The following is a 24,507-nucleotide window of genomic DNA, read 5'->3' on the forward strand; positions in this document are numbered from 1 at the left end:
TTAACTGCGTGAGAGGAGGCCTTTAATGTAATTAAGAGTGAGGAGACGAGGGGTGACAACCGGGAGGTCGAGTAAATCATGCCCCCCCCCCCCCCCCCCCCCCCCCCCCCCCGTCCCTCCCCCACCCCACCCCACCCCTCTGCAACAGTCCCTCCTTTAAGCTCCTGTTGAGAAAGCGTGTCTTTAATTAAAAATCCCCCATCCGACTCCCACTCATCCACACACAGTGTACACAAACACCACTCCTCAGAACATGTGGGCTTGATTAGTGTTAATCCTTATCTCCAGAATGGACAGCTCTTCTCAATCGTGTGTGTGAGTGTGTGTGTGTGTGTGTGTGTGTTTTTTCCTCCTCGGCTGGCTAATTTCACGGAGAGCATAATTACAGCATTTTCAATTCCGGCCCTTTGCAGAGCTATGAGGCTGACGGTCTATCTCTGCACAGCAGCTGAGAGCGGCTGCCGTGTGTGTGTGTGTGTGTGTGTGTGTGTGTGTGAGAGTGTGTATACATGGTTCCCAGAGTGCTTGTGGACGTTTTTTTTTGTCGCCACTAAAATGAGAGGGAGAATTAGCGGGTTACGCCGGTGACTAATACAAGAGATGATTTTTTTCACGGCAAATCCAAATTGGAAAAAAAGCAGCGGAAATCATGACAACTGTGTAAACCGCGTAGTCGACGGCTACTCTCGTGCAAACCGGGGAGGATTTACTAATAACGGCGAGCCAAAGTACTACGATAACGTGCCAAAGTACTACGATAACGTGCCAAAGTACTACAATAACGTGTGGGTGCGAACGTGTTAGTGCCAGCGAACCGATGCCTGGTCCAGAATGTGTTCAGCAACAGTGTGATATCCAGTAATGTGTGTGTGTGTGTGTGTGTGTGTGTGTTCCAACAGTAGGAGGATGAAAGGCTTGTCAGCGCTGATTAGAGCTGGCACAGTTTGAGTAAACGTGTGTGTGTGTGTGTGTGTGTGTGTATTCACGCCCGTGCTTTGGTCACTCTCCAGTAGGGGAGGTCGGAGCTGCCCTGAGGCGGTGGCCACGTTCCCATCCTTTCACCGGCTCCTCCTTTCATCTCCCCTCATATCTTTCTCTTCCTCCTCTTCCTCTGAGCGCTGCGTCTGTTTCCCGCCTGATACCTCCGCTCTCACTCAAAAATAAAACATCTGCCATGCACATCCATGCATTTATGTGCGAGACCGCCCTTTATTTTAAGCAACAACAACAAAAAAAGGAGCTCCCGTGTTTATTAGGACGCAGGCAGCTCATCAGCGATGCTCAGTCGGCTTTGATAGTAACTTGGGGCGCCTGAAAGCCGCCGATGATGCCAGTAAAGCATCTCTGCCTTCACTGATAATGAGCTGTGTGTCCTCAAAGAGAGTCGGGTGCCAGATCCCCCCTCCGCCGCCGCGCCTTCTGACACCAGCAGGGCGGCGTGCGTCCCTCCCGAAGCACGCACCCCCCACTACTAATGAAAACAGCACGGCCGTTACTTTGCATCCATTAGTTTCAAAAGAAGGCAGAGTTCCTCCTACCTGACCATAAATCTGCCTCCTGAAAGCCTAATGTGACGCGGCGGCACATATTTAGCGAACAGTTTAGCGCCGCAATTAGCGTTCGGGAGCCCTCGGCCTCCGCCAAGTGCCAGCCGCCCAACATCTGCTCCGCCGCCGCCGCCGCCGGGGGCCCGACGCGCTCCACAGGTGGCTGAACGCTAATCAGGTGTGAGGGCGGACGTGTGGAAAGACGATGAAAAAAGGTGTTCATTTAAGTGTGATAATAGTTTTTAAAAAAGAGGGAGGGTCTCCTCCAGCGGTCACCTTGACTCTACAGTTTAATCCCAAGTAGCGCGTCGGGCCACCCGGCCTCAGCGGTGGGGCGTGCGCCATCAGCACATCCGCGGCATTTTCGCCCTGATGGGACGCCCCGCCTCCCTCCTGCGCTCGCCTGTGCATATTGGATTTATTTCTCGCTCCACCGGTGATGGATTTTCCATTTCCCTGTTTTGTGCGGCGGAGGAGCGGCACATCTCGACTGATGCATCCTCCGTCGCACACCGTTTGTTCAATGCCATTTCTTTTTTTTGGGGGGTGATTTCACTCTCGCCACTCTTCTCCATATTGTGGGGGCCCATTTAACCCTGATAAGTCATTGTTGAGGCAATAGGGAGAGGGGAGTCTTTACCGTGTGCAGACAGTGTCACCCCCTCCTCCTCCTCCTCCTCTTCCTCCCTACTCTCTTATTTCCTGTCCCACTCTCTTTATCATTTCGCCTGTAGCTCCTCCGCGGGGCAAATGTGTCATTTCAGAGGCCCCGGCCCCAGCAGGAAGGGTGGGGCGGGGTGAGGTGAGGCGGACGGGGATTATAACAGAAACCGGATGAAAAGGGAGAGAGAGAAAGAGGAGGGGTGAGGCGGTAGGAAATAAAGTTGCTCTTATCGGGACTCGCCAGGAGCGACGCGCACACAAAAGCTGCTCGGGAATCCAATTTAGTCTCCGCTGTTAGTTTAAGTGATACCACCGCAATTAGCTGTCACGGGTCAGAGTGTGAGCCGGTCGTGTTAAGTGATTTCCTGAAATCCCACCAGTGGGAGCGTTCGGGGACGTCGAGCCGCCAAGAAAGAAGAGAGAAGAATTAAAAAAAAGACAAAAGGAGAAAGAAAACAAGTTCGCTCACCGACTCCACGAATGGAGCGCTCCTTTAGACGGCCTGCTAATAAATGTCAGCCGCCTCTCGGCTCTTTTGTTTTGCTCTTGTCGGCTCATTCTGGATTCAAATGGATTGTTTTATCTCTCCCTGCATCTCTCCACAAGGGGGGCGTCGTCGTTTCATTTCAGACCAGCGTGACTCGTGCCCCACGTTTTTTTTTCGGGCCTCCATGTTCACAAGAGCGATTAGATAGAGAGGGTGCATTGCATTGCTGAGAATGTGACCTATTTCAACCTCCAGTTTCTGCTGCTGTTCTGCAGCTTCCCTTCACTACTCACTATTCCAGAGTTGATCTTTGCATCTTAATAAAGTTGCTAGTTTAACCTTCCAGGACTGCCCGGGGACATCGGTGAGAGAGAAGTTACTGAAGTTGCTGCGTCTTTATGCATTCGGGGTGCAGGAGCGCGGACGTTTGGGCTCAACGTTTGACCCCCGGCGACCTTGAGCCGGCTGCCCAATTCAAATTCTGTCAGGAAAATGGAGCAAACAAAGGCATTACATTGATTTAGCGGTACTGCAAGGGGAAGATAAATAAAGATAAGATAAGATACGATAAGATAAGATATTCCTTCATTAGTCCCACAGTGGGGAAATTGCAGGATTACAGCAGCAGACAGGTAAAGTGCACACAAGAGACATAGTAAAATACAAATATATTAAAAAGTAATATAAATAAACAGTAAAACAGTAATACATTCCTAAAAATAGAGAATTGATTGATTGATTATTTGTATTGTATTGTATTTGCTTCACTGAAAAACTCTAACAGCCAAAATCTTTCTTCCCATTTTCCTCCAACCCTCCTATGTCCATAGGGGAAATCTGTGCGTTCAACATCCACGGGCTGGAGGCTCCGTTTGAGGCAGTGGTGCTGAACGGGACGTCTGGCGAGGGCCAGCTGAGGGCCCGCGGACTGGTGGACTGCGAGCTGCAGAAGGAATACACCTTCATCATCCAGGCTCACGACTGCGGCTCAGGCCCCGGGGGCGTGGAGGTCAAGAAGTCCCACAAGTGAGTAAGACAGCGTTGAGTTGGGGGAGGAAGTTTGACACGCACAGTTTGCCTAATGTGACCGGTTCCAGGCGAAGAGGGATCTCCTGCTTTGACTTCCTGCTTTAGAGTGAACGTCGCCGTGGAGGTGGCGTGCTTGTGCATAGTCACGGAGAAGGAAAGAGGACCAAGGACAAGGGAACAGGGAATCAAATAAACAAGATTTTTCATTATTCATCTCATAAAAACGCTCGGGCTAAATTATGTAAAACTACACTTATTGTTTAATTCATCATTCATTTAGAAAAATGGCTTAAGTTCAATCAAATGATCAGCGACGCTAGAAAACAGTGGTGTTTTTTTTTTAGAAAAGACACGTTTTTGTGCTCTTACGAGACAAAAAGGAATCACGACTGCTGAGGAGACAAAGAGTGGAAGTGGGTGTTTGGAGCGGAGCCCGAACGAGCTGCCGGCGCCAGCAGTGTGCGTCAGAGATGATCTGAGGAAGAACCATCTAGAACCATCTGGAGGTCGTCCACTTCACCAACAGAAGGGCAGAGGAGACCATCAGGGGAAGGCTCTTCATACCAGGGACAGACTGGGAATGAACAATGCCCCCCAGACACACACGACCCACGCCTTGTGTTAATAACATTACTGAACAATATTTATCACAACAACTTTAGTAAAATAGATGTTATGTATGTACGGACTCTCTCGCCGGCGGTGAAATATTGTTCATGCCGCGTGCTAACTTGTCAATAGTCAGATCCGTTCATGCATAACAAAGAGTTTGAACATTAAAAAATTAGCTGTGGCACATTTACCTTTTTATGCGATGCGACTGGTCGGTTTGCGAAACGTGACATTGACGAGGGGGCATCGATTTTTAAGGGAAAAGCTGAACATGTTTCAGCTAACGGCACCCGATATAGCTACATAGCCAGCTAGCTACATAGTTCTGGGTAGAGCTGTGTGACTGGGACCCCCCTCTACAGGACCAAGACCTGCACCCGGACTTAGTAGACCTTGTCTGGGTAGATAGTTATATAGCCACATAGCTACACAACCACATAGCTACATAGCCACCTAGCTATATAGCCACATAGCCACATAGCTACATAGCTACATAGCCACATAGCCACATAGCTACATAGCTACATAACCACATAGCTACATAGCCAGCTAGCTATATAGCCACATAGCCACATAGCTACATAACCACATAGCTACATAGCTGCATAGTTACATACCGTAATAGTCGGGTTTTACGCCGCTACTACTTTCGGTCATTGTCCCCATTTGCACCCCGCTGTAGCCAGCAGTTACACGCTAGCTTCTGCTAGCTCTCCACTAACTCCGCTAGCTCTCCGCTAGCTCTCCGCTAGCTCCCCGACAACCACCAAAGGTAGGGACCAGCCCCGGCTCTACACCCGACTTGGGCAGAGGGGACTCGGACAGTAGCAGCAGCTGCGGCCAGTAGCAGCAGCAGCGGGGAGCTAGTAGCAGGAGCGGGGAGCTAGTAGCAGCGCTAGCTAGCACTGCTACTAGCTTGCTACAGCGGGACACTGACCGGAGGTAGTAGCGGCGTATAAACCGACTTTTACGGTAGCTACATAGCTACATAGCCAGCTAGCCAGACCCAACATGTGCTCATGTTGTCCCTATTGTCTTCAGTTTCATCACTTCAGCTGCAAAACCTTGACTAACAGTTGAGCTGCTACAGCCTTTCATCATTATATTTGCACGTCAATACTGCTGCCGCCACTCGTTTGTGCCGTGAATGCAAAGAAAAGCCAAAGATTGATTAATTTGACTGACTGATTGAGTCGCCTAGGCGAGGTTCTCCAACACAACACAGGACGTTCGATAAAAGTGAGAGAAAAAAGACTGCATTCAATCTGCTGGAATTCCTGTTCTTCTCAAATGTAACACTGATTGATGATGCTGCCGACTTTAAACTGGACTGCGGGGACTTCGAAAAATAAAACATAATGTAAATCAGAGTCTACATTGCATAGCGGACTCTTTTATCCCGAGGGACAACCACAGAAAGAAACTTCAGCAGAGTGCTGTATTGAAAGGCAATAAGAAAGAAAGAAGGTTATTTGTTTTACTTCTTATTTTAGTTTTAGTGTTATTATGGGCCGGGATGCAGTCTTAAAATAACCAGAAGTCAATATGCACAAGTCTGCCTCCAACATGGCGAGATGTGTGACAGCACATTATTTTAAAGATGGTTCTCGGATTTTTGTATTTTCACCCAAAAGTGCTACTCCCGCATTGTTCTGTGATATACAGCCAGCCACCCGTCTCCACCTCCTCCAGCACCAGTGGAGCGCTTATAAAGGGGTCAACTGATAAAAAAAACAATTTGTCACACTTGTTGGCCCTCCTGAACTCCTCTGTCTCAAATTGCTCTTTCACACAACTACCTGTGTCCGCCGCATGCTGCACATCCTCCGTCTCAACCTCCTTCCCTCGGCCAACAATGGAGCCGAGCACATGAATCACACACACAAACACACACACACTCACTCACACACACTCTGAACCTTGTATTATAACAGCAGGGGTTTTTAATTAAAGCCACGGTTTAAAGTTTTAAATCAGCAGAGTGTAATTTGTATTAACGATTTGTTGTTTGCTGTGCGAGACTTTTGCCGTGGATGGATTTGTGCAACTATTTCCATTCAGTTGATCATTTTTAAAGCACTCAGGCCTTCTGCGATGTCGCCCTATTACTTCCCATTAACATAACACCGCGGCCCCGCTGCGACGCAGACCCAGTTCGGATGCTGCAGACGGGGGAAGTGAACTCGGGGACTCTCTGAATGGTTTGTCCTTTTCGCTGACAACTCTCTCGGGATGAGGCCGGCCTCTTCGCCGCACCGCAGCCGCCCACTCCCTCGCTCCCTCGCTCCCTCGCTCCCCTCCTCGAACAGGGAAGAAGAAGAAGAAGAGGAAGAATCTCCGCCTGAGGCTGCGCTCACATGACACGTCAACAGCGGAGAGAGGGAAAGCAGTCGAGAGAATTAGCAGCTAAAGAGGACAGGGGAGAGGATCAGGAGTGACACGGGAGGAGTTTAAACTTCACCCTGGCTGCTGCCCTACTTCTCACTCCTTTTATTTATTTATTTTGTGTTTCCTGGCTGGCTCCCGCTGTCTGACTCTGTCCTTCACTCTGTCAGTCCCTCTGTCTCCGTTCCAGACTCCGCTGTTTGAATATTTCGTCAGACTGCTGCTCTCTGCCCCGGCTGTACAAAATATGTCTCTCGGTGTGACAGGCATACTTTTTTTATTACATTCTTTTGCACACAAATGAAATGTTGTTTCCTTTTCTTCAAACTGTCATGTCAAACAACTGAGCGCACGTCTGCATCACGCGGCAAAGCCAGTGAGAGCGTCGCGTGTTCCTTAACGAGAAGCCGCTAGCGAGATGCCGTTAGCCGCTAGTGAGATGCCGCTAGCCGCTAGTGAGATGCCGCTAGCGAGAAGCTGCTAGCGAGAAGCTGCTAGCGAGAAGCTTCATAAACATTGATGTTTAACGTGAGATGCCGCTAGCGAGATGCCGCTAGCGAGATGCCGCTAGCCGCTAGCGAGAAGCTGCTAGCGAGAAGCTGCTAGCGAGAAGCCGCTAGTGAGAGGCCGCTAGTGAGAGGCCGCTAGCGAGCGGCCGCTAGCGAGAACCTTCATAAACATTGATGTTTAACGTGAGATGCCGCTAGCGAGAAGCTGCTAGCGAGAAGCTGCTAGCGAGCAGCCGCTAGCGAGAACCTTCATAAACATTGATGTTTAACGTGAGATGCCGTTATTGATGTTTAACGTTTAGCGAGATGCAGCTAGCGAGAAGCTGCTAGCAAGAAGCTGCTAGCGAGAAGCTGCTAGCGAGAAGCCGCTAGCGAGAAGCCACTAGCGAGAAGCTGCTAGCGAGAAGCCGCTAGCGAGAAGCTTCATAAACATTGATGTTTAACGACCAGAGCCGGCAGCGGCGTGCACGTTCAGCTCCGCATCATTTCACTCTGCCCTCTAAGATCTTCTCCTCTCGGCCGCCCGTGGGAAGCTTTAGTCACTTGTCAGCAAAGTGCAAAGCTCAACTGAATTCACCTTAAACTCCTTGGAACTGTTTCTGCTCCGGTCAGCTTTAAATGAAACACAAATTAATCTACAACACCGGAGCGCTGAACTCTGCCAAGATGAACAATTTGTACTGAACTGTGAAGCGCGCTCAGCCTCGGTCGTTAAAAGCCCACGTGATGGATGTCCATTTTGAGTCAGCCTACTGAAGTGACACGTGGTGAAAAGAGAGTTTTTAATTGGTGTCAAGTACCGAGAAGAAGGTGCAGAAAATGAATCATTTAAACCTGAACCGAAATAAAACTTTATAAACGAAGAAGAAAACAGATTTGGCTTGGGAGATTGGGACAAATCATACTGCCACACAGAGTTTAGAAAGATAATGTAACGTCCTCAAAGCTCCTTAAAGGGAGGAAGAGGAGAACATGGATGTACCGATGAAAGGTGTGCAGGAACCGCTAAGTCGGTACAGCGATATCACATCGGTGCAGACTGAAATATCCCAACAACTAGAGCTGTATCAGGGGAACAAAAAAAATAAGAAAGTGCCCGAGCTGCATGGAAATGTTGCTCGCTTTATGGCACTGCATCACATCTTCTCCACTGGAAGGACGTCCTTGAGCATTATTTTTTTTTTCAACTTTTTTTTATAGTGGGCCTACTTTCTTTTAAATGACAAACCGCTGCAAACCGATTCACAATGAAGTGGTATCTATAAATCATGAGAAGAGCTAATTTGTGCGTAAACTAACCTTCCTGACCTTTACTATAATTACGACATTACCTTTTATTATATTGAACAGCTAAACCAGCCATTTCCAAAGAGATATATGTATTGTATTGGATAATTCATCTTTTCTTGCCTCCCATCAGTAAAAAGTATTTTAGCCTTTTCATATTAGATTCAATGTTATACGTGGACTACAATTATCAGAACAATACGGCCACTCGGGCTCTCTTGTGTGGCTCAAAGTGTGCTGTGGATTTCAAAAATATCGGGAGAAAATTGTAATAAAAAAAAAAATTTAAAAAAGGAAAGAAAAATTAATTAAGAACAAGGATTAGAAGAATATTTTTTTTAATAATAAAACATTTAAATTAAATATATATATATGAATAAAACACATAAGTAAATAATAGACTTTTGAATAAATTCTACCAGTTTATTTGACCACTCTAATGAAGTCTCTTGTGGTTTTATCTATACCAAGTCTTTACACCTCTAAAAACCATTGAGATCAAACAGCACGCATGGGGTTAATTACTTTTGAGTTGAAAGCATCTCAAGAGGCCACGCGTATATAAAAGGGTCACAAACAAAAACAGGTCAGTAAGCACAGTCGTAGGGTCACATCTCTCCTGAACAGGTCCAGTGTTTGAATATAATTCTCTAAAGTCAGCAGCCACCTGAGCCTTTGAAGGCCTTCGGGGGGGGGGGTGGAAAAAACAAGCATGTCATCATGCTAATTAGCGTCTGAAGACGTGGAAGTTCCTCCGTGCCGTCCCCACACAAGTTCTGCCGTAATTAAACATGAGGGACATCTCGCAGGCCTCGCAGAGCCGTGATCCCTCCCCGGTCTCGCACCTAATCACGACGCGTGTATTTAACACCAGCCCGAGGGGGAGGGGGTTAGTGCCTGGAGGTAGCCCAAGGTTGTGTGTGTGTGTGTGCCAATGTATCTGTGTGTGTGAGGTGGAAATGTAGATGTAATTGAGACACAGCCGCACATTCACACGCGTGCTCGTCGTTATTAAAGTCATCATTAAAGTCATCATGTACGTATCCCAACCGCGCCGCAGTTAGGAGAGGCTAATTATCTCACGGAGCAGCGGGCTGAAGGACACACACACACACACACACACACACACACACACACACATACACCCCAAATGCTGAGTCAAATTCACGCTGATATACCTACATTTACATATAAATAAGACAAACACCATAGCTGGGGATATATTTTGCATCTCATAACCCGCCCGCTCCACACACACACACACACACACACACATAGACAAGTCACCTTCTTATGAGGGAAGAAGTGGGCCAAAAGCTCTGCCTTGTTAGCATAAGCTGTCAAGATAAACTCCTGCAGTGAGAGGACCAGCGGTCTCCACGCAGATCGTGTGCCTCCCTGTCAGAGTGTCGGCGTTTTATTCCACCGAGAATCGAAAACGTCACGCTTGTCACACTTGATGCTAATATGAGTGAAACCTCATTCTGTCACGAGCCGCTAGTTGACGTGATTATCATTCTTGGCGAGAATGAGGCAACAAAAAAAAAAAAAAAAGAAGATGAAAAAAAACAACATCAAGCCTTCTGAATGCGTTGTTTGTCTTCAACGAACATAATGTAATGGCAGAGTATAGTCTCTGTGTTTCAATTATGAGTATATAACTGCACCATCTGTGCTTTGTCTGCTTCAGTTATCAGACGGAAGAAAAGCGACGCACCCCCTACGTTTCGCATCCCGGATTCGAACCACGATCGGACGTCGCCGCACGTACGTCTCCGCTCGCTTAGAAGAGTCGAGCGCTTTGATTTCGCCCAAATTCTCTTCAGTGTAAAATCATGAGGCTGAGATGATCTCCCCCTTCATAATCCATCTCGTCTGAGGGGACGCGGCGGTCCGAGCTACCCGTCAATGATTTGAATTAAACTGGATCTGGAACACTGAGCTGGGCCCTGTGGGGTTCTGTGCTCGCGCCTTGGGGTGCTCATGGGTGCTCGATGCGGATGAGGGAGCTCCTTGCATATCGATGAGGGTGCCGTCCCGTTTGGTCCCGCTAGTGTAGTTAGGGGGGTTTATTTCCATTCTGGTCTCACACCAGGAAATTGATGATTCAACCTCTTGGCTAATTCTTGACAAAGATGAATTGAGTCCTTTGCCTTTGTGCTGTGTGTGTGTGTGTGTGTGTGCGTGCAGGCGTGCATGTGTGGGTCTGCAGGTGTGTGTGTGTGTGTGTGTGTGCATGTGTGTGCGCGTGCAGGCGTGCATGTGTGTGTTGGTTGCGCAGGCGTGCATGTGTGGGTTTGCAGGTGTGTGTGTGTGTGTGTGTGTGTGTGTGTGTGCAGGCGTGCATGTGTGGGTTTGCAGGTGTGTGTGTGCAGGCGTGCCAGTGTGTGGGTGTGCATGTGTGTGTGTGCAGGCATGCAGGTGTGTGTGTGTGTGTGTGTGTGTGTGTGTGTGCGTGTGCAGGCGTGCATGTGTGTGTTGGTTGTGCAGGCGTGCATGTGTGGGTCTGCAGGTGTGTGCATGTGTGTGGGTGTACATGTGTGTTGGTTGTGCAGGCGTGCATGTGTGGGTCTGCAGGTGTGTGTGTGTGTGTGTGTGTGTGTGTGCAGGCGTGCATGCGTGTGGGTGTGTATGTGCGTGTGTGTGTGTGTGGGTGGGCATGCAGGTGTATGCATGTGTGTGTGTGCAGGCGTGCAAGTGTGTGTGTGTGTGTTGTATGTGTGTGTGTGTGTGGGTGTGCATGTGTGTGTGCGTGCAGGCGTGCATGTGTGTGTTGGTTGTGCAGGCGTGCATGTGTGGGTCTGCAGGTGAGTGTGTGCACATGTGTGTGAGGAAAGGGTGTATCCAATAATGAGTCTGCCTGAGTGGCTGTGTGTAGATGAGCGTTGATAAATAATGAGTGTGGATGAAGATGTAATAAGCCGGGAACAATCCGAACCTGCATGGCATTAACATGCATCACCTGGCTGTGACCTGCAGCTGCTATCTGATGCTGTCTGTCGATGATTTACTGGGATTGGAATCACACCTGGCACTGAACTGCGTCTCCGTTTTCTAATGAGGTATTTATATTCCTTGAAAATGACTGCGAACGTCCTCTCATTCCTTTTTATTAGATGAAAGACATTTGGTTTCATATCCGTAAACAGTGTTTTTGACATAAATGGATAGGAAACTCAGTACAAGGTGCGCTGTAGGTGATGTAAAGCTTTATAAGCGAGTTCAAATCAAGTCTAAGACCAGTGCAGTGCCATAAACAGTGAGAAAATCTAAAAAAATAATGTGTATTTTGTCAAAATCCTGGTCTCAGCATTCTGAGTTAACTGTAATCTAGAGAGTTATTGTATTCTAAGTGACTTATAATGAAGCATGTATCAGCATAATTTTGTTAATGACAAAATGATGCCCTTGATAAACTGGCTAACACAATTAGGAGAGAGTCTAAAAACACTCCCAGATCTGATCCTTGTTTCTGGTAAACAGACCTCACATTGGCCGCAGTCTGTGTTTCTACATTTGATCTTAGAAGTAAAATATTTTTCTCCAACACATTCAAAGAATTGACTCTTCGCTAAGGCGAAGGGGCGGCGCTAACCACGGAGCCCACACTGCCACTAACTGCACTCCCTGAATGATTATTATAACATTTCTGGGAGGAATGGAAAAGCAATTTCAGAGAGCCTGAGAGACAGAAGAGTCTACGATGTGCTTTGAATGATATGTCAAACAGATTCAGCAGCGAAAGCAAGTTGAAATGATAAAGACGTAAGACGTAAAGCCTCCAGTGTAAAAGTGAACCATCACATCATACGGTGGTCGAGACGGAAGACGATGAAATGAGGGAAAAACACTGTTCCTGTAAAGCAGTGTAGGTCTTTATTCCCTCTTACAATCATTAAAAACCAACGGCAGCAGTATACCGTCAGGTTTTATAGTTTTTTTATAAACATATATTTCTTTCCAAAGTCCAAATCACTATTACATTTAACCACGACAAGCTCAAAATCCACAAAACCAGCCTGAAAATTAGGAAAATCTGAAAGTATTCATTGAGAGTCGGATAATTGTCGGATTATGTCAGGAGCTGGTCGATTCTCCACTATGATTGGCCAGTCTGCATGGAAGGGGCGGGACTTAGTGAATGGGCGTATTGGGGTCAACTGGCAAATCTGACATTTACAGTTGTGCATCATCTGCGTAACATTACAATTGTATGCATTTTACTGACAACAAATGTCTCCCATAGGAGCAATGTGTGAAGAAAATACAATAAATAAGAGAGACACCCGCCCACGTCACAAGTCTGTCAACGATCACGGATCATGTGGGATGATTTTATGAGATGTGCTCAAATCTAACAGAGTGAGGACAACGAAATTGTTAGAATTAATCGAAATGCTTATTTCAAGGCAATTTACGACTTTTAATGGAACCGTTTCAATGCAGCACAATAGCACATTTTTATATATTTTTACCAACGTAAATATGAATGTTGGAAGAAAGAATTAATGTGGAGTCTGCAGAGCGAGAAGGTTGAGTGGTGAGGTCAACAATAGCGTCTGATTAACATTGAAATCATTTTTTTTTACAAAGAACAAGGACCTTATGTGTGAGCATCCAGAAACTCATTTGTTATCACCTTCCACAGCACCGTGGTGCAAACACATGACCAAGTCCTTTTTATACCATGTTCCAGCTTCAGTTTACTCGCGAAACGAGGGTGTTCACACCAAACGCGAAAGATCGCGCCGCGAAAGGGGCGTGGCTTATCGCCATTTCCGCGACCGACCATGGAATAAATAACCACTAGTTCTGCTTTAAACTTGTTGTGGAAGTCCCAAACATGTCGGAACATGAAACGCCCTCGTGTTTGGGTTCATAACATCATCCGTAGCCGCACACAGCTCGGTGAATTTCACCGACTCCTCCAGGAACTGCGTCTGGCTTATCTCCGTAAAACGGATACCGATTCCTTCATCCACCATGGAAATTACCACTAGTTCTGCTTTATACTTTTTGTGTAAACTCCACATACGTCGGAACATCAAACTCCATGGTGTCTGGGTTCATAATATTATCCGTAGTCCCACAACAGTGTCTGAATCACGGCCGCTACCAGCGCTGGCAGAACGGCGGTGGTGACGGGCGGAGCTTCTCAACGCTGATTGGCTGACGCAACTTTGCAACGCGCGATTTCTCCGCCGGAGTTGGGATAAGTCAACTCACGCAAATTCGCGCCGCGTCTTTCGCTCTGTTCGCGCCGCCTCAAACGCGTCTGTGCATTGAGTTTGCATGTAATCTGGTCGCGCGTCAAATTCGCGCCGCCTCCGGTGTGAACACGGCATTAGGGGAAGGGGGAATAAAAGGGGAACCGACAACGCCACCTGTGGACTTACACCCCAAGAAATATACAATTTAATAACCCTATGATATCATTTTAGAATTTGTTTAAGGACACAGAATGTTTACCGATATTTGGCCAAAGAAGTGTGTGGAACTATACTGCAGACTGGTTCATTAAACGTGTGACAGATGTTTCATATGAAAGTACCGTGAATTCACCACATGTCAGATACATGTTAAATCGGCTCACTTTACACTATAACTGCTTTTAAGTTAAAGTGGTACACAGCCATAACATCCCTGTCCCGGGACCTCACATAGGATCAGGAAAAACTCCCCAAATAAAGATAGTAAAAACCCTTTCACAGGGAAAAAAGGGGAAGAAACCTGAGGGAGAGCAACAGAGGAGGATTCCTCTCCCCAGATGGACAGAAGCAATAGATGTCATGTGACCAGAATGAATAATAGTCAGCTACGTCACGGACACTAGACCTCAACAAAGGTGTCCAGATGCATTTCAAGGTGATCTGTCAAAGTTGATTGAACATGCTGTGGCTCAAGACAGACAGTTTGCTTTTTGCTTGTTTTTAAACTAGTTGAAATGGTTTTACACCTCTATTTGACCAGAGTAACCACACGGTGCTGAGCTAAAACAGGGCAGTAGATTGTATTTCCTCATTCACACACACAAACACACACACACACACACACACACACACACACACACACACACACACACACACACACACACACACACACACACACAAACACACACACATGTGAGCGAAAAAGCCCTCGCCCCCCCACCCCAGAGAGCCAGGCGTCTGTTTCTAGCCAGATGTGAGCCATCAGCAGAGAAAACACACACTCATGTGCACACTCTGAATGAGAAGTTTTCACAATTATTGCATTTAGTTATGTATGATGCACTTGTGTGCATGCCTACATAATCACACACACACACACACACACACACACACACACACACACACACACACACACACACACACACACACACACATACACACACATACAAGCCCCAGAGGAGTGGAACATATGTTTGCTCCCTCACCGCTGGGGAGTGTGTCGGAGCGGGGGGGTAATGTTTACGAGAGAGCGTCATTAATATGACAGAACAAGGCTGGCTGAGGGATTTACTGCGCCAACCGGTGCCGCCATCATCTGTCAGCGCTTCTTATCGCCATCTTCACTGCTGTTAGCATCGCTGTTAACATCCCACAAAGTCTGAACCCCGGCCATTAATCATGTCTTATAGGTGTGCGTTTGTGTATTCTCTACCTGTGTCTCATGGGGGAGGGGAAGCGTTCGGATCATTTAAAGGCCCAGGAAATATGATTTCTCAAGCTGCATCTTATGAATTATGGTCCTTTAAACACACAGTTTGGGTATTTAACATGATAAATGTCTGTAAAGGCAGCAGTATGATGATTAACTTCAGCTAGGCAGGTGTGAAGAAGCTTGAGAAAGAGAAAAATAAATGTAAAAGACGTTTTAATGCATTTTATTTACTGATTGGTGATCAAGTAAAGTTATTTCCCCAGCTGGTGATGGGGAAATAAATCCTTGTGTTTATTTTTTAGATTATAAAAGCATTGAGTTATTTTCTTTTACCTTTGCTACTTTTCCCCCAGGCAAGAGGCTCCATAAAGATGCTTTCATCCTACAACTAAATCCAACTAATTACATTGAATGATGCAGAAAATAAAATAAACGTGTGAGATTAGTTGAACGTATGTGTCTGACACAGAAAGGAAGAGAACTGATAATGCATGTAAAGTGCATTTATCTCCGCGAAATATATGTTATAGCTTGTTTTATGCGTTTCTTATTTACTATGACATGATTTAAGCGGCGGTCTGTTTGTGTGGGGAAGCCAAGAAACAATTGGCTCGGCCTCCCGACTCTCTCTCTTTGTTGTCCGTTCTCCATCATATTGTTGGAGAGATATTTACAGTTTATTCTAATGGGATCATTTCCCCGTCGTTACCGTAACCGGCCAGCTAATCCTGTTAACCACGTCCTCAGCACTACTTTGCATCGCCACTCGTTTGCTTAAAGCTGTATTAGTCCGCCTCATCGCCATCCATCACCGGTTGTCAGTCAATGAATCGAAGGATTGATTATGCAGTCTGTTGCCTTCTGGCCGCCGGAGAGTATTGATGAAGGATTTCTAAAGTGATGAATGGTGGGGTTTTATTCCCCGTGTGTGACTTAACATGAATTACTGCTGATAGATCACTTATGGGATGATTAATTAGTGCAGTTTAGTGCACTTGGAGAATCGTGCATTTAGTAGATGAAGAGATCCTTGGGATTACTTTGCCATAGCAACACAATCAAAGCAATCCACTGGGTCAGGTCAGGCACAGACAGGGGACTACACAAAGCACATTGTGACTATTGCTTACCAAACTGATTAATCTCCGGCAGTGAACTCTGCGGCTCCACCATTCAAACCAAACAATTACCTGAGAGGCTGCAGTAATACTTGAAGATATCTGAAGTACTATGAAAAGCTTTCTCCAGACCTGCAGAACATATTATACTGTTCACACAGGCTCAGTACCACTTTAAAACATCCTCAGAGCTTATAAATATACCGCTTCTACTAAAAAACTAACAATTATAGTTGTGAATTAATGGTCCAAAACGATCCTTTTGTTTATCTTTGTTTGGATTTAAGCCAATAGTATAACGACGTTGCTCATCCTACAATACTGTAAAACTAGAAATGTGTGTTTCTAATATACTCTCAAAGTGTATTATTATTTATTTTGAATACAGCTGTCCGTCTAAATGACTAGAATTCTTCCTTTTCCCCCCTGTATGCGCCAAGGTTAACCTCAATGCAGATGATAGACTTCTATACACTCATCTTCTGTTTCCTTCTCCTCTGTCGCCCCCTACTGTCCGCAGGGCCGTGGTGCACATTCAGGTCAACGACGTGAACGAGTTCGCCCCGGTTTTCCGGGAGGCCCAGTACCGAGCCGCGGTGACGGAGGGCAAGATCTACGACAGCATCCTGCAGGTGGAGGCCACCGACCAGGACTGCTCCCCGCAGTACAGCCAGATCTGCAACTACCAGATCACCTCCACCAGCATGCCCTTTGCTATAGATCGCAACGGTGAGTAGAATACAGGAAAAGAAAAGGATATTTTTTTGAAACGTCTATGGGGATGCAGGGTTTTATATTAAGCCCTAAGACAAGTCAGTACTTGCCACGAAGAAATATTGTTCTCTCACCTAAATTGTCAACTAGGTGTAATATTCAGTGTATTTAACCCTAGAACACTAGCGTTACAAGTAGTAACACTATCAATAACGTCTGATATAATGTACCTGATAAAAAATACATACCTGCAATAAGACACGCCTACATGTAATAAGACACGCCTACCTGCAATAAGACACACCTACATGCAATAAGACACGCCCACCTTCAATAAGATACGCATAACTGCAATAAGACACGCCCACCTTCAATAAGATACGCCTACCTGCAATAAGACACACCTACATGCAATAAGACACGCCCACATTCAATAAGACACGCCTACATGCAATACGACACGCCCCCATGCAATAAGACACGCCTACATGCAATAAGACACGCCCACCTTCGATAACGCCAGGACCGAAAGCAACTCAGACAAAAGCAACACAATGAACACAATGATTACGTAACCACAATCGCACGGCTAAACATCCCCGACGTTACTGTTCCAGATGTATTTTGTGGTGAGGTGTCACTTGTTTGGTCGACCCATTTTCCATCCACAGCATTTCCCCTTCACTTATTTCACTAATTTCCATTATGCCAGAGAACATCTTCTCAATAAAGTTATTTTTTCCCAATTATTTAAAGAAAATACATTTCTGTCATAACACTGTGGCTCTTGTGATCTAACTGTCCCCCCCATAAAGGCCCTTCACAGCCACAGGAGGTATACACTCATACTACACACACACACATGTGAACCTGCATACACTCTGGTGGCTAAATTGAATAAAGTGACAGATACCTCTCCCCAGGATGAAATGTGTTCTTTGCTCTTTTCCAAGGACAAAGTCAGGCTTTGCCCAGAGAGCCATCGGTCACCACAAATCTGATCACAAAAGTCTGAGTACAAAAAAACCACGTAACAAACACACACTCAGACAAAGATAAATGCTATAAGAAAACAATCCGACACTCGAAATACCCTCGTCCATTCTCTTGACTTTCTTTGACATGCTGCCACTTGTACTTTGTAACTTGGTCCTCGAACTTTACAATTACATGAAGTTATTCCAACCAGATACAGACATAATGGGTGTGTGAGAGATTGGGTATTGAGGACACTTTTGTCATTTTTTGTCTGTTTTAACTCCAATCGTAGGGAAGTTCACACAAAGTCAAGTTGCGTGAAATGAATCCTTTTAGTGCACACTTGAACGCGGGATTCAAACTTCTTTTCAACTGGCTTTAATGGGTCCTCGAAACAATCTGCAAACACCTCATCTGTCTTGACCTACCGTAGATGGAGGATGCATTTTGTTCTGCTGCCGACCGCTGAGGTGTTGCAATAAGAAGGTTGAGTGGCTGAGGTTAGGGCCAAACTGCCCTGTGAGTGTACAGAGTGCTCTCGCTTCTCTCTCTCCGTTTGAAGGGGTCTTGCTCGGCCGTTGACCGCTGACGAAAAGGTTTTGAGAGCGCTTGAACTCAGGAGTACCTGAGGGAGAGAGGGAGTAGATGGAGGGAGGAAAGGAGGAGGAGTGTTTCGAGAGGAGCAGCGAGAGAAGCAGATAGAAAACTGGGCAGCCAAAGCATGAATAACGGAAACCTATGTTCTATTTGCCCAAAAACTATTAAAAACACACAATGAGGTACGTTGTTTCACTTCATTCTCAGTCAATCTCACATACACTGTCCTGAGTGTAAATACTAGAGGCTGTATAGAAGAAGTGAACCTCGTCACTGTGACGCCACCTATTGGTTTATTGGCATTGGTGTGAAGCCTCAAGTCCGGCGTTTTGGCCGTCGCCATCTTGGATTTTGGCCGTCGCCATCTTGGTTGTTTGCAACCGGAAGTGAGAGCTGCAACCAAAGACATTTAAAGGCTGCCAACATGTCAAATTTATCTTTCATAAACTTAAAATGCAAAAAGGTTCAAGTTTGAAGATGAAAACGTGGACAACAACCAGACCAGACAACGTCCTGGTAGAGACCTGTCAATCACCTTGTAGCCCCGCCCTTAAAGCATCCCCTGCTTTATGGTCTGTTTGACTTAAAATTACCATAATTTACTAAATGAACATCATGCTGTATTGAAGAAGACTTGAAACTAGAGATTGAGACATAAACTCATGTTTACAATGTTTACTGAGGGAATAAATCAAGAGAAGTAGAGTCATTTATACAGACTTCTATACAACCAGAGGAGTCGCCCCCTGATGGGTATTAGAGAGAATGCAGCTTTAACACATGAAGCATATACTTCTATACAACCAGAGGAGTCGCCCCCTGATGGTCAGTAGAGAGAATGCAGCTTTAACACATGAAGTTTAGACTTCTATACAACCAGAGGAGTCGCCCCCTGATGGTCAGTAGAGAGAATGCAGCTTTAACACATGAAGTATAGACTTCTATACAACCAGAGGAGTCGCCCCCTGGTGGTCAGGAGAGAGAATGCAGCTTTAACACATGAAGCATATACTTCTATACAACCAGATGAGTCACCCCCTGGTGGTCAGGAGAGAGAATGCAGCTTTAACACATGAAGTATAGACTTCTATACAACCAGATCAGTCGCACCTTGCTGGCTTTTAGAAATAATCTGAGGTTACCGCCTGGTATTAAATGTGTATTAATCTGCATCTTAAAATAGTCCACAAGAACCTCTCTATTCCCTCTTGTTTGATTAACGTTTGCCTAAAACTGCGGTGCCCATCTGTTTTTAGGAAATTACTAAACCTTTTAAAAAATAATTTAACTACGTGTGACCTCTGACCTTAGCAGGAACTATGCACACACAGAGTAGGGAAGTCTGCACAAGATGGACAAGCAGTTTGAGTTTTTGGTGACAATAAGAATAAAACAGAATAATTCCAGCTCCGTCCTCTAAACAAAGACAAGAAGGACCGAGCAGCATTAATGCTCTGCGGCTGTATTGGATAGTAATTATAAAGGGATGATAGATGGAACTCTCCGAGACAGATGCTTTGTTTTTGCTTGTCTGCACGGTTTGATAGAGAGGCCACAGACCGAGCGAGATGGAGGGCAAAGTAGTCATTTACTCGCCGGCCGCCCTCGCCAGCAGGTGCAACGCACACAGTCTGCTGACACGGATAAGTTGACGCGGTAATTGAAGGAATACGACCCCTCCGTCACGCAGAAAGGTGCGAGTGTGTGATCGCTCGCGGAAAGAAAAGGAAGCTGGCGGCACAACAGATGAGGCAGCAAAACAGGGAGATCGGATGAGGCTGCAGAAACAGCAAGACAATGATGCGCGTTGAAATGGAAAGGGGAGAACGGGGGAGGGAGGGGGCTCTAAACAAGCTGAGAGGGAGACAGAGAACGGGCGACGAGGAGCCGAACAAAGCCGTATGAATTGCATCTCATACTCGCACTCCCGTATTCAAATATATCACATTATCAACATTCAGCTCCCTCCACACAATACAGAAACCACAAGATGGAATCCGATCTGAAATACGAGGCGCGATAAACTCGTCCCGGCTGCGTTTCAACTGGCGGCCAATGAGGGCCGACGGACGGGGTCTCTTCTCGAGTTTTGAATATTAGTGAAATATTAACGGAGACATTAGAAGCACAGGAGCTCCCCTTCGTGAACTCGGCGTAGCTTCAGAAAAGACGCTAGTTTGGTAAATGGGTCGCGGTTCCCAACGAGGCAAGAGACTGCGGTCTGAATGCCGATCGTACGGTCGAGACGAGCATTTGGAGGTCAAAGGTCACTGTGACCTCACAAAAGACTTCTTTTTTTGGACATAACTCAAGGACTCTCATGCGTTAAAAAAGTCAAAAGCAAGAAAGAAAATGGCCGCTCAACAATTAAAAAAAAGGACTACATGAAGTGAAGCTCGTTTAGCGCAGAGCTCGCGCAGACGTCTGATGGCTCCATGAAGTCCGTCTGCAAATCTCTGGCAACCGAGAATATTCAGACTATTTTTTTCAGTCACACATTTGGGTTTTTTGGTTGTTTATTACAGAATAAAAGGTTTCACCAAAACATAACACAATAACTTCCAGAACCTCTCCACCAATTCCACGACATCAACTTCTGTGAAGCTAACGGCCTTATTCCAGTATTGTTGAGCCGCCATTTTCTTTATTGCTTTTGACTATTTTAACGCATGAGAGTACTTGAGCCATGCAAATAGGCTAAAATGATTGAAAATGAGGTGACCTTTTTTTTTTTTACTCAAGTGACATCACATATACACTTTATTTTTTCTTCTTCACATATACAGTCGTTTCATTTTCTCAGACATTGGAAAGCGCCCTTCAAATCCCCAATTTGATAAACACAGGATAACTACGTACTCCAGGTACCTTTACACATGTATTGGTTACCACCAGGCGGGGGAGGGGAGGGCCTGCACTAATGCCTTCATTGCGTCAGGAAGCGACAGGAGCTTAATGGAAACGTGCATGCTCTTAATTTTGAGAAACATTAGCGCTAATCACACCACTTGTGCGGGATTATAGTCTACCTGTCATCCCAACCATGATCTCATTTGTTACGCTGATTATATTAAGGCATCACAGTTAATTTGACGATGATGTATAATGATGCTTTAAAATTGAAATTAAATACCCATTGCTCCTTTTAAGTGTAGGCAAACACACACACACACACAATGTTTAGGAAGTTAAGCAGCGATACACAACATTCTGTATTATCTAATAAGTCAAATGTGCCAACAGCAGAAGACACTTGAGTGGGACTGCTGTTATTCCCCTCCAGGCGGTTTAAAGTTTGAGAGTAAACTCTGAAGTCGTATGCCAGTAAACAGAAGAGAAGTCATCAGACTGACGAGCTGCTCCGTTAAGAAGACATTTAGAAGTTGAGAGTAGCAATGAATATGAAATCATTGCTTATCGCTACAATGAAGTGAAGCTCGTTTAGCGGAGAGCTCGCGCAGACGTCTGATGGCCCCATGAAGTCCGTCTGAATATTCAGACTATTTTTTTCAGTAACACATTTGGGTTTTTTGGTTGTTTAATACAGAATAAAAGGTTTCACCAAAAGATAACACAATAACTTCCAGAACCTCTCCACCAATTCCACGACATCAACTTCTGTGAAGCTAACGGCCTTATTCTAGAATTAAAAAAAGAGATTTTCAACTCAATAAATGGAATTTGTTTTAAAGACACAGGTTATATGAATAAAAAAGAAGAAATAGGTCGATAAAAATGGCATAAATAGGCAAAATAAAAGTACACGTCTCATGCAACGTTAACCAAAAGAAATATACGAGCATAAAAGATTTTAGCTTTTTTTTAAAATGAGTGTTTGCAGCTTGTGCAGGAAAAGTGACGGCTCAGCAGAAAAGAGTTGCACAAGTGATCACTGGTTTTAATGGATTGTTGGTATTGATTGTTGTGCGTGTGTGTGTGTGTGTGTGTGTGTGTGTGTGTGTGTGCATGCAGCATTCCCTTGTGAATGTATAAATACCTGTATTTACAACTGATCCAATTGTTTCCAATGATGAATTATATCATTTATTTCTGATTCTCTTCACACATACAAGCTTTTCCTGTTTGTAATTAGAGAGAGAGAGAGAGAGAGAGAGAGAGACTCCCCGTTAACCGCTCAGTCCTCTACCTTTGTGCTCTCTGTGATCACATTAGTGTGCTTTAATGCAAATTGACAGTAAAGTTGATCTCATTTTCCATAATTGGTATGAAATATGATCGCGGCTCATAAACTATGTTGCCAAGCACTCATTGACATTTAAAGTGTGTTATAACATGGAGGGTGAAAGTAATAAGAGGTGAGAGGTTTTCATAGTCAAGTGCAGCCAAAAAACATCCGTTAGCTCCTAACACTCCTCCATATGAAACATGGCTGCTGGGGACATGGAAACCCTGGACCGAGCCGAATGTTTGATGCTTATTAAAGGAATTTCTTTTTGAAAGTTTTTTAATCATACAACTATTCATGTGTTCATATGTGCTTCTCCAACCGTGACATGCCAACATGTCTTCTGTGAAAAAGACCCGTTGCCCCAGCGATGGAACCGTCCCATCCCCGTTAATGAGACGAATCACATTAACCTTAATTGCCTAAATTAATTTCAGGTGTTGTTTTTTTTCCCACTGAAACTAGATACTAAAGTACAGAAACCCCCCAAACTGCACAGAATAATGCAGAATTTAATGCAAAAAGCTCGGCTGACAAAGACAGAGTGAAGCTTCTTTAGCGAGTATAGTTGAGCCGCCATTTTCTTTTTTGCTTTTTACTTTTTTAACGTTTTGCAGAATAACGTTTGTGCAGAGAAGATCACGCTCGGAGACGGTTTACCGTTACCTGCTCACTAATAAACAACATGGAGACATATTTTGACGTGAATTTACACGCAGAACAGGTTTTAGTACATGATAGCACGTATACTTGTACTTAAATACAGGTAAATATACTTTGATGGTTTACCATTTACGGTGCAACAAGACAACTGCACTGCTTCACAGCTTCCACCCGCACCAAACAATAACCAGACAATTGTGTTAATTGGTGTAATTTTAGGAAATACTTTTGCTTTTGAGGTCTTAAAAGCATAAAAATACCAATTTGTGGCCTCCCACTGTTTTCATTATGAGGCCCGATGGGGAGGAGGGGGAGGGGGGGGGGGGGGGCTAATTTACACTCCATCACGTGATAATGAAGCAGAAATCCTTTTGATTGGGAATTCTTTGAACCTTGAACCTCTTTATCTTCTCCTTCCAAAAGGTAACATCCGGAACACGGAGAAGCTGAGCTACGACCGGCAGCAGCAGTACGAGATCCAGGTGACGGCCTGGGACTGCGGCCAGAAGAGGGCGCTGCTCAGCGTGCCGGTGCACATCGACGTCAAGCCCGTCTGCAAGCCCGGCTGGCAAGGTGTGTGTGTGTGTGTGTGTGTGTGTGTGTGTGTGCAATGATTTCAGGAGGTTCTGTTCGAGCTGTGTTCAAACATCCAAATGCAATTGTTTGTGCGCGACTCCTTAAAGTTCGTACAACGCACGTGTGTGTGTGTGTGTGCGCGTGCGTATGTGAGTGTCTGTATGTGTGTGTGTGTCTGTGTGTGTATTTGTGTGTGTCTGTGTGTGTGTGTCTGTGTGTGTGTGTATCTGTGTGTCTGTGTGTATGTCTGTGTGTGTGTGTGCGTCTGTGCGTGTGTGTGTGTGTGTGTGCGTACGTGAGTGTCTGTGTGTGTATCTGTGTGTGTGTCTGTGTGTGTGTGTATCCGTGTGTCTGTGTGTGTATCTCTGTGTGTGTGTCTGTGTGTGTATCTGTGTTCGTCTGTGTGTATGTCTGTGTGTATGTGTCTGTGTGTGTGTGTGCGTCTGTGCGTGTGTGTGTGCGTCTGTGTGTGTGTGTGTGTATATGAGTGTCTGTGTGTGTATCTGTGTGTGTG

General features: G+C 45.5%; 1 protein-coding gene across 1 annotated transcript in view; it reads left to right on the forward strand.

The window, feature by feature from the left end:
• Window positions 1-24,507, forward strand: part of LOC306742420 (calsyntenin-2-like) — a gene marked incomplete at both ends in the record, with an annotated part of 222,001 nt that overhangs the window by 128,486 nt on the left and 69,008 nt on the right. Inside the window, 3 exons of the mRNA XM_079224800.1 lie at window positions 3,528-3,723; window positions 16,800-17,008; window positions 23,841-23,990. Coding sequence (XP_079080926.1) covers window positions 3,528-3,723; window positions 16,800-17,008; window positions 23,841-23,990 — 555 coding nt within the window. The remainder of the gene's footprint in view (window positions 1-3,527; window positions 3,724-16,799; window positions 17,009-23,840; window positions 23,991-24,507) is intronic.

This window comes from Taurulus bubalis (genome assembly GCF_910589615.1).
Source record: "Taurulus bubalis genome assembly, chromosome: 10".
In the NCBI taxonomy this organism is placed as follows: domain Eukaryota; kingdom Metazoa; phylum Chordata; class Actinopteri; order Perciformes; family Cottidae; genus Taurulus; species Taurulus bubalis.